This window comes from Rhincodon typus, unplaced genomic scaffold (assembly GCF_021869965.1).
Source record: "Rhincodon typus isolate 14 unplaced genomic scaffold, sRhiTyp1.1 hic_rhity00002206, whole genome shotgun sequence".
NCBI lineage: Eukaryota > Metazoa > Chordata > Chondrichthyes > Orectolobiformes > Rhincodontidae > Rhincodon > Rhincodon typus.
This window is the reverse complement of record NW_025967844.1, coordinates 7,309-18,901: the sequence shown is the minus strand read 5'-3', so window position 1 is coordinate 18,901 and position 11,593 is coordinate 7,309. Positions and strand designations below refer to the sequence as shown.

The window sequence follows — 11,593 nt, the reverse complement described above, 5'->3', positions numbered from 1 at the left end:
GATGAACACAGCAGGCCAAGCAGCATCGGAGGAGCAGGAATGCTGACGTTTCAGGTCTCTACCCGAAACATCAGCTTTCCTGCTCCTCTGATGCTGCTTGGCCTGCTGTGTTCATCCAGCTCTACACCATGTTATCTCATTAAAAACTCAATCCAGTTAAACACTTTTTGCCTTTAAAAAATCTGTACTGGCTTTCCTATTTAAACAATACTTATCCAGGTGATGTTCAATTTATTTCCAGATTATTGTTTCTAAAATATTGACCACAACTGATGTTAAAATGACCGGCCTCCATTTAATGCTCTCCAGAATTAGATATACCGTGAATAAAGTTGAGCTACAACAGTAGCATTCACTTGACAATATGGAGAATTGCTTGAGTTAGTCCTGTCTGCAAAACCGTAGGACAAACTCGATCTAGTCAATTCCTATCCCATGTGTCTATTCTCAATCAAATGACGAATGTATTGTGACAAGGAATACTGACGCAGCAATAACCTGACCACTCATATTCAGTCTTAGTTCTGTCAGAGACCTCATTACAGACTTGGTCAAAACATGAACTGAAAGAAATTAATTCCAGTCAGAGAATCGGCCCTGGTCATCAAGGCAGCTTTTGTCCATGCATATTTATACTAAAGTTAAAGTTAATGAGAATTGGAGAAAATGTTTTACTGGTTAGAGTCATACCTCACACAAAGGAAGATGATTGTGGCTGTTGGAGGCCCATAATCTCAGTCCCAGGATATAACCTCAGGAAGTCCATAATGTAGTGTCCTAGAGCCAACAACCTTCAGCTGCTTCATCAATGACTGTCCCTCCATCAGGTCAGAAAAGAGATACTTGCACTGTGCAGTACCATTTGCCATTCATCAGGTACTGAGGCAGTCCATGTTCACAAGTAGCAACAGCTAAGCAACCTTCAAGCTTTTGTTGTTGAGTGGCAAATGACACTGAAAGTTTACTTAGTGCAGGGCATTGACCATCTTTATAGAGACAATCCAACTATCTCCCTTTGACATTCAACATCACTAGCATCAATGAAAGACCACCATTAACATTCAGAAATTTAATTAGACCAACTACATAAATGATATGGCTACAAAAGTACAGAGGCTGAGAATGCTTGGCAAGTAATTCAACTCCTGACTCCCCACACCCTGTCCATTATCCACAGAGCACACGTTGGCGTGGGACATAAGATTCTCACTTGTGTGGGTGACAGTCGTTTGAACAACTCAGGAAAGTCAACAGTATCCACAATAAAACAGACCAATGGATAGTTATCTCATTTGCCACATGCAACATAAACTATAGTTGGCTCTGGTATAACGAGTGTTTCTTCAACGTGAATTGGCTTTAACACGATTGAAGAATTTAGACCGCTATTTGTAGAACTTTCCTTACCTGTATTGGCTATAATGATATTCCAGCCCCATTAGGTTAAATGGCGCAGCTATTGAATGATTTTTTTATAACGCGAGATCGCATGTGAACAGAACTATCACGTTATATCAGAACTGACTGTACTTGATGAGCACATTAAACATTTAGTCCCCCCCACCACATGTGCATAGTGTGTTCCATCCAAAAGAAGCAACTCAGAAGCTCACCAAGATTCTTTCCAAACCCATGACATCTATCATCAAGAAAGAAAAGAGTTGGAGGCCTATGAAAATGAAATCACCTCATCATACACTAGCCCGACTTGGCACTGTCATGTCATTCTTTCACTAACACTGGGTCAAAATCATGGAACTCCCTCTCCAACAGCAACATCTGTATATCTACACCATATGAAATGGAGGGGTTCATGGTGGTGGTGAACCATCTCAAAGGCAATTAGGGATGGTCAACAGAAGTGTTGCCTTGCCAATGACACTTAAATCTGACGGGGAAAGGTAGCCATTTAGATAAAGTACTTCCATCATTAAGTTAAAAACAACGATTTACTATTGGGCATCAAGGAAACATAACCGATAAAATGGATCGAGAACACTCAATTTATCAGATGCTTGATTGTTTTAAATTACATTAAGCTTGAGAGAACAAATGGAGCTGCAGCTTTTTCAATCCTTGAAGAAAATTGCAGAACATCATCTTTCACTTCCATGTTTCTACTAGTGCTTCCTTTCATAATGATTTTAAAAATAATTATGCATAACATTAAAAAACCCAGTTCCTGGTTTTGATATTTAAACACTGGAATGAAGTTCTAATGCCATACTTGATACCATAGCCTGGTAACATGCTCACTGTGAACTTATGTTTAATTATAAAAGTCATCATGGAAACAGTTCAAATTTTTTAACTGCTGAGTTCGTTTTTAATCAAAGCAAAATTGAACAGCATACAATTCTATCGAATCAATACCACTGCTAATTTTCATATATTTAATAGTTGCAATTCAACTTTTCAGGAATGTATACAGGTGGATAAAAAAAAGTTGAACTTTCTTTTAAAAGGTTTGAGATTAAACAAACTAATAAGATAGAAAACTTCTGACCACTTCAGAATTAGATTTTTGGAACAGTTCAACAATTATGAATTAGTTCAACAAAAATTCAAAAGCTGCATTTGAACTTATTCCCTCTTGAACTAACTAAATGGTAATACACAATAAATAAGGTGACCTTATATTGGATAACTTATTTTTGTTTATCAATTCTTTCAAAGGGCAACTTGCATTTTGGGATAATGTGTCCATTAGTCATTTCCTGTGTTCATTTCCAGAATGCCACAGCACAGCTGCCAATGTTGTGATGCAACATTTTTCCATCCAGAGTACAAAATGACAGTAACAATTAATTACAACATGACTATTTTCCATATGTGACGAACTATTTAATTTTTCTGAAGTTTAGTTTATTCATGATTGACTGGAATATTTTAAACGTTATCTTAAGACTTAACAACTTTGCTACTTATTAGGAATTTATGCAAATGTGTTTACTGATAAGCTAAAAACAGCTCACAAACCAAACTAAACTAAACTGAATGTGCTGCCATGTTTAATGAAGTATTCAGTTGTCAAAAGTAATTTATTAGCTGAGTCAATAAACTGTCAAACAAAAACAAAACAATAAGCAATGGGGCGATAAAAACAGAAAATGCCAGAGAAACTTAAGAGTTCTGGCAGCAGCTTGTGGAGAGAGAAACTGAATTTATGTTTCAAGTCTCACAAACCTTCTTCAGAAACTTCAAAAATAAATTCTTCACTTCAATTTTTGGCAGTTCAGAAACAAACTTTGAGTGCTTTCTCTTGGGCTGGATCACTCTTTCACATTAAATCTCAATTGGACATATATAGGGTGAAGGGAAATGTAATTCACAAATCCAATGGGAAGATTAAAAGAACTGAGAAATTACAACAAATCAAATTATTTCAAAAATATTTTGTTCCAGTCCAAACCAAGTAGCTTAAGACCAGCAGAATGTTATGATTATATCCAAGTAAAACTTTGTTGCCTATGAATTATCCGATCAGCTCCAAGTGGTGATATCTTGGGGACAGTCCATATCACATTAGAGGTGGTGTTAGACATATTAGAATGAATGAAAGTGGATAAATCTCCTAGTACTGACCAGATATATCCAAGAACCCTGCGACAGGCTGGCATATTTGCATCATCGTTAGCCATGGGTGAGGTCACAGAAAACTGGAGGGTAGCAAATGTTATGCCCTTATTTAAGAAGGGCTGCAAAGAAAAGCCTGGGAACTATAGGCCAGTAAGCTTTACTGCTGTGGTTGGTAAGTTACTTGAAAAGATTCTGAGGGATAAGATATGCATGCATTTGGGTTTGATCAGGAGTAGCCAGCATGGCTTTGTGCATGAGAGATCATGCCTCAGAAATTAGTTTGAGTTCTTTGATGAAGTGACCAGGAAAGTTTTATGAGGGCAGGGTGGTAGACATTGCCTATATGGATTTCAGTAAGACCTTTGATAAAGTTTCATTTGGCAGGTTGCTCTGGAAGGTTCAATCACATGGAATCCAGGGAGAGCTGGCAAATTGGAATCACCATTGGCTTGACAGTAGGAAAAAGAGGGTAATAGTGGAAGGATGCTTGTCAGATTGGAGGCCTGTGACTCGTGGTCTGTGTCAGGGGTCAGTGCTGGGCCCATTGCTATTCGTTATCTATGTCAATGATTTGGATGAGAATGTACAAGGCATGATTAGTAAGTTTGCAGATGACACTAAAATAGTTGGTATCAAAGACAGTGAGGAGGGTTATCAGAAATTGCAACAGGATCTTGATCAGCTGAGGAAGTGGGCTGAGAAATGGCAAATGGAATTTAATTTAGATAAAAGTGTGAAGTGTTGCATTTCGGAAAGTCAAATCAAGATAGGAGCTTCACGGTGAATGGTAGGGACTTAAGGAGTGTAGTGGAATACAGGGGCCTTGGAGTTCAGGTGCATGGTTCTCTGAAAGTGGAATCACCGGTAGACAGGGCAGTGAAGAAGGCTTTTGGTGCACTGGCCTTCATCAGGCAGGGCATTGAGTACAGAAGTTGAAAAGTTATGTTGCAGTTATACAGGATGTTGGTGAGGCTGCACTTGGAGTATTGTGATCAGTTTTTGTCACCTTGCTATAGGAAGGATGTTATTAAACTGGAAAGAGTACACAAGAAGTTTAGCAAGGACAGGGTGAATGCACTCTCTTTTTCCCAGGGTTGGGGAATCAAGGCCTAGAGGGCATCAGATAAAGGTAAGCGGTGAGAGAATAAAAAGAACCTGAGGGGCAACATTTTTTTACACAGAGGGTGGTTTGCATCTGGAATGAACTGCCAGCGGAAGTGGTTGAGGCAGGTACATTAGCAACATCTAAAAGGCATTTGGACAAGTACACGGACAGGAAAGATTTAGAAGGATATGGGCCAAGTGCAGGCAAAAGGGGTTAGTGTGGATGGACATTTTGCTCGGCATGGACCAGTCTGGGCCGAAGGACCGGTATCTGTGTGCTGTGGGACACTATGACTCTACGCAAATGTTCATCAATAGCACCACCAGAGTGCCTCTGCTTTCCTGCGCAGAAGAACTAAATGAGCTAATCACAGTCAAATTGTCCAAATACTTTGATGTTGGCTAGTTATATCAATAGAATATTAGAAGCTGCTACTGGTGGATTCACTAAATAGTGGTTCTCCTCGTTTAGAGAAAGAATGCATGTTAGTTCTTGGTGTCTGGGTGGTGCAAACAATTTAGAATACTACTTTGTTTTAAAGTTTCCAAGTTTGAAATATCTTCTGCAATGACAGGAATGTCTGTTGCTTGGTTGTCAGCCACAGATTCATTCTCGCAATCAGATAGGGAGCAAAGTAGAGCATCATTTTCGTAAGTAGGAAAATAATACCTAAAAACAGAAACAATAACATCATTGCATGAATTGACATTTAAACAAGATATGCAAAATTAACAACTGTGGACCACATATGGTTAACAAAGTAGTGTATTGAAGGTATTGTTTGTAAACCAATTTTGAAATTCTATGAAATAACATCTATGACAGTGTATCACCACTGTAGCTATACGTCCTAACGTCTATCGTTTGGAGGTAGCTCGATACTTAACACACAAAATATACATATCTGTAAAACATAAGACATGAAATGTTCTTTCAATTTAATATGGCTAATTTGCCTTCATTGCTGTGCTTATTTATTTATAAAATTAATGAATAACGGAAACATCACAGCAACAAGAAAATTAGTACAGAACTCTTGAATTATTTGAACACAATCACGTCATTGGAGCATTCCTTCAATTTAAGCATTCTGTAAGAACAGTGCCCTTAATGGAAATGTATTTCTTTCTTGTTTCATTTCACTGGATATGACTTGTGCAGGAGAACAAATATGTCACAGTTCAGTGTCCTAAAAAAGTGCTTAGAAATCCTCTGCCTTTTGCATGAAATTGTCAAATGTTATCTTCAAATTTTCATGAGATATCAGACAGATATGTACATTCCTGTAAGGATTCTGGTACATTGGTCAGAATTGCCTTGGCTAGCTGTGTCATGTTCACTTTCTGATCCAAATCCTAGCCATTCAAATGATCATTAATTATTAACCTTAGTCACTAAAGTCCTGACTACTACCCCAAAGTTTACAGGTCTAGCTGTAATTATAATTTTCACTGCTTCCATTTTCTAGAATTGTTCCCCCACATGTTCTCTATTAATTCTCCTTTATCATTATTTTTACTTTTCAGTTTGTACCTTATCTCATTTCTGGGGTAAATTGTAATTTTACAATACTCTAGATTGAGCTACAGTTGATGTGCAAGGATGATGCAATACAGAGGAGTATGACAGCAGACATCTAGTTTTGCCACTTTTTCTTCATGTTATTCTTGAATGGCTAGTTCAGAGACTTCCAACAACTGAAAAAAAGCTGGTTAAACCAATCTATCATTATTTTGCATCTAACTTCAACAACAACATAGTCAAGGCTGTACAATCTGAACATGTCCCAGATGAAAATATCTATTTCTTTGTGCAGTTCCAGATCCTTGCATATGAGGAAACTTCCTTTTAACATCCATCTGATTAAGTCCCCTTAGGATCTTATGTTTCAATTAAGTCACCTCTAACTCTTCTAAACTCCGGAGGATATAGGCCCAGCCTGTCTAGCCTTTCCTCATAAGGCAATCCACACAGAACACTAAATGTGGGGAAGGCTTGAGGGGCTGAATGGCTTATTGAATGGCTCCTATTTCTTATGTTTTTATTGTTTAACCTTGTTACTAAATTTAGCTAGGACCCACTGTGAAGCTTTGTTTTTTTTGGTCACAGTCCCAAAGTGTCTCCCTTCATATGAAGTAGATACCATCCAGGGCTGACATTAAAATCTGCATTGCCTAGTTTGCTTGTTTGTTTCAGGTTGAGGATTCAGAGATCTGAGAAGCTGAGAGCTCATTCTGGCGATTTTCCTTGACATGTTTTGACACTTTGAATTCCAACCACGGCCATGTTGGGCTTTGCTCATTTATTCTTAAGCGCCTGCCTATGTGGAGATTCTCCAATCTGTAACACCCTTCTCTGATACCTTGCACTGGCTATATGGTAATAATGGGGGAAATATATTCACAGTATTTGAAACTACTTGAATTTAACACTTACTGTGGTTGATCCCAGGCAGATCTCTCTAGCAGTGACATCATGTGGTTTGTTTCAGTCATATGGTTTACGACATCTGCTTTTGAGCTAAACGTTTCCCCACACTTGCTGCATCGGCATTGGTGAATTTCTCTTCTGATAAAATTTACTAATTTCACCTGCTGGTAGAAATTTAAACCTACGAAAAATGGAGGGAATAAAAAAACTCTTTTTTCAGTGTATTCAGGATAAAATACATTCCAGCTCCAAACTGTCACGGAATATTATAATGCACCTCAAAGTAGCAGTAAACACACGAAAATCAATTACATCAAAAGACCAAGTGACCCATCAAGTTAGCTTCATAACGTTCTTAGGTTTAAAATGTTATTTTGTAAAGCTTTCCTCAGAACTTTGGAGATTAAGTTTATCAATTTATAGAATGGTGTCACCCGGGTGGGGCGGTCACTGTTTCTGTTGTTTAATGTTTAAACTGCCTACAAGCAATATTTTGCCGCTACTGACTCTGGTTTGTTTTTACAGTAAGAGTCTTAGAATGAGAAATATTTCTGTGCAGTCCTTGGAGTTATTCACCGGGAAATTTTTATCTCTTTATAAAGGTTATCAGTCTTGTCATGAGTATGGATCAGACTGCCAAATCTGTTAAGATCGAGCCAGGGAGCAATTTTTAAAAAAAATGTCAACAAGATGTGAGATCTAGGTACTGACAGAGTAAAGAAACATGACTCTATGGTTTTCAACAAACAAACACAGAGCTTACTACATAAATTTAGAAGAGTATTACAAATCAACAATATACAACTTACCCCAACATCCAAAATTAACCAGATATAAATACATAAACTGCTGAACCACCCTCAAAACAAGAAACAAGTGAGGTCAAGACGGATTCCACGGATTTATCAGCAACCTCCCAGACATGAATGAATCACGGACAAAACTCTACCTGAGATTCAATTTCTTCTCTTTTGGAGATCAAGCTTCAGAACTACCTCAAAGATCATTCTGTCACAGAATTCCTCAATGCCTGATCATGTTGGCACTTCACCCTCCTTTCCTAGGATGGCATTCCACTGGATGCATGAAACTACACTCGAGCATCAACGTGCGGGTACAACTCCGTTTTGTTTTGCTGATAGCTAGCTTCACCAAGCAAATAGATCTCTGGGTTTCTCCAAATTCTAAATTTTCTCAGCTGCATGAAGCAAATATTGCTTCTGGATGTCTTTCATCCCACTGTTAAACCCCACTGAACTAAAAATTATTCATAGGCTTCTGTGTGCCATCACCCAACACCCCACATACACTTCACTGTAGTCTCTTTATCACTGATTGCTGGTTTATACATTTAAAATAGATTGCGAAGAAGTATTTCACCAGTCAGACTTTAAATAAAATCTTTATCCTTTGCAATTTTTTTTATACCTCTATTTTTCAGCCAGAAAGTTTTTAGCTGATACAAAGAAGATGGTCTGAGAACCTCCGTTCTAGGCTAATAGAAAAATTGCTGGAGCATTGTAGCCAATTTGTCTCCTCCATTCCTGTTGAGAATCCCTCAATGTCTACTGACTACCTACACATTTGATGTTAGGAATTCACAGTATGGGAAGACTGGGTGGAAATTTGTATCAAATGTTTGGAGAAATTACATCAACATGGCACTGTCAATAAAGCAATAGCAGAAAATATAACCAAATGATATCACGAACAATGTCTGTAAATACAATAGATTAAAAAGTAATAATATATATACATACCCATTTCAGATTTCAATTTTGGAAAGTCAAATTGATGAGCCACCTACAAAATAGGGCACGCAGTTAAGGTCAAATATGACAGTAACAGGTAAGAATAAAATTGCGTCAATATCATACTGGCATGACAAGGTGAAGGGGATGGGGGTTGTGGGGAGGGGGGGTGGGGGCGGGGGTGGGGGGGGGGGCGGGGGGGGGGGTGGGGAAACGCTGAGGTGAATTGGCTGCCATCTTTTTAACTACCTTAATCAGCTCAAACAGATATTTTAAGTCCTTTTCAGCATGCAGATATATCACGCTATAAAGCCTTCTGAGAATTAAAACCGAAACACGCAAAAGGAGTGTCTCACCCTATAATCTCCAAAATGAATGTGAAAAACGGTGTTACCTGCCTTTCAGCAATTCCTAGCAGTTAAATAATAGAAACCGCTGATACTCACCTTAAAATCAATGAGTACCAATTAGTTGGCAGTTGGCAGTTAGCTCTAGGGTTTTATCCAACTGCCCCTTTTTTATACCCTTGATGACATATCAATACTACTTCCAATAGGATTGGTCCTATGTTGTCAAAACCATCAAATTGAAATTTGATAAGTTTTTGGTATCTAAGTGCCTGGTTCAAATCGATTGGTTAAATTCAAAACTTGTTGTCTTGGTAAAACTGCTGCTTGGCCTGCTAACTGTATGGCCTTTTGATACAAATGTTTCCATTTGGGTGCTCTCTGTCTCCTTGAAAACTTTCAAGCTGCTGCTCACAGATGTCCATTTTAAACCTCAAAGCATTGAAAAAGCATATAATCTTTTAAAGGGACCACACAAAACCTTCCCCCGTCAAGCATTCGACAAACATCAAATTCTAACTTCCTGCCTCACAATGCACAAGTACTCTACCCAACTTCACAACACACACCTCAATTAAAATACAGTTTACTATGTCAAAATGAAGGAGCCAGCTACAAGGTTGCTAATTAACCTGTGAGAAATAATAAAAAAAAGACATTTAGGACACACACAAACATAGGTATAACATTTCAAAGAGGAAGAGGTTCTGGCATAAAATAAAATAGAAACACAAAGTATTTGAGAAACTCAGCGTCTGGTACCATCTGCAGAGCGAGAAACAGAGATAAGATGACCGAGGGTTCATTAGATATACCGAAATGTGGGTGCTGAAGTGATACTCCTGATAACATTTAAAATTTTATGTCTGAGAGTTTTGTTCTCTATGAATATACAACTGCAATGCCCAAGGATATTGTTGAATGGGACTCCAAGATTTGTTAAGAATTTATGGACAGTTATTTGTTAGTGTTTGAAGCTACAACAGAAACTAGGATGAAACTGAACAAGCTCTATTTGCTACACCCTCATGTGATGAGAAACTTCCATTCCAATACTCGGGTGGACTTAAATCTTAAAAGAAATTAATTAATAAGACTATTAATTAAATCTTCTCCACCCACTCCCAATCTGCCAACCTTTTTAATACCCTGGATGTTATTAATATTGATATTTTAGATATGTAACTATTTCATAGAATGCTCTTATAAATTAAGTGACAGTGTTGTAATCAAATTCAAATTTCATAGTGGGGAATAGAATTTAATGTTAATACACACCTTAAATTATAAGCGCTTTAACTGTATTTTATCCACTTTATATATTGCTTTTTTTAGTTTTCTCATGTGTTGTCTATTTTTCTCCTATTGATAGGCCATCCAGCTTCATTACCATAAGGTACTATTTGATCCATGTGGGGGAACCATAAGCTAAAATAACCACATTCTTTGAATGACACCCAAATTAAGATATTATCAACTAGATTCCACATTATGTCACTTTCTTATTAAAATGAAAATAAATTAACATAAATTGATAGACAAATAACACTACAAATAAAAGTATAAATGACATTAAATAATATCTGTACACTCTCTATACATTAGGCTTGGGAATTCTTTCCGACAATAGTTTTCATGTTCAAGTTTCATGGGGGTACCATTATCATCAGCACATTTCTACAAATCTTCGCCTCCTTGGGTCACCACAGTCCTGATGATGTAACCTTCCCAAGTTCCTTTTCAATTGATTAACCAAAACAAATCCATTTTGACCACTTCTGGGAAATCACCAGGCTCCTTAGTGCCTCAAAGCTATTCACACAGTCCCCTTTAAGCTTTCCAAACAAAAAAAAAACCTCTTCTTGAGAGTAATTTGCTTCTCTCCTTGGAAGAATGCTGTGTTTTACTTTATACCTGAAATAACTAGACAGGCCAAATCCTGTCACCAAGTCACCCTTTATTTATATGTGCATCCTGTAGCCAGGCAGCCAGCTCAGAGTCAGTCCCTGAAGTGAGGAAATTCTAAATCCCTGTTTAGATTGGTCACCCACAGCTTCCTGATTGGCCCAGGTTAACAACCTCAATCAAGGATCTCATAGTCAATAAGTTTCACCTGGTTCCAACCACTACACCATCCTCTGTTAAGTCCAGGGAGGTAGGCCTGGTCTTTCTCCAGTACCTTCTCCTGGACCATTTTTGCTCTAGGTCCGGTTCCTCTGACACACACACACACACACACACACACACACACGGACACGGACACGGACACGGACACAGTTGGTGAGTACCGGACCATTACTCATATCTTGCGCCTTAAGAAAGTTTTCTCCTCTTCTTCCAGCAGTAACAGTATTGAGGCTGCATCCATCTCAGACTTGGAG

At 38.1% G+C, this 11,593-nt stretch overlaps 1 protein-coding gene across 1 annotated transcript in view; it reads right to left on the bottom strand.

Moving 5' to 3' along the window:
- Positions 1 to 1,054: 1,054 nt before the first annotated feature.
- LOC109911312 (zinc finger protein 277) overlaps positions 1,055 to 11,593 on the bottom strand; it is a gene marked incomplete at its 5' end in the record, with an annotated part of 17,367 nt that continues 6,828 nt past the window's right edge. Inside the window, 3 exons of the mRNA XM_048593011.1 lie at positions 1,055 to 5,353; positions 7,121 to 7,295; positions 8,875 to 8,917. Coding sequence (XP_048448968.1) covers positions 5,170 to 5,353; positions 7,121 to 7,295; positions 8,875 to 8,917 — 402 coding nt within the window. The remainder of the gene's footprint in view (positions 5,354 to 7,120; positions 7,296 to 8,874; positions 8,918 to 11,593) is intronic.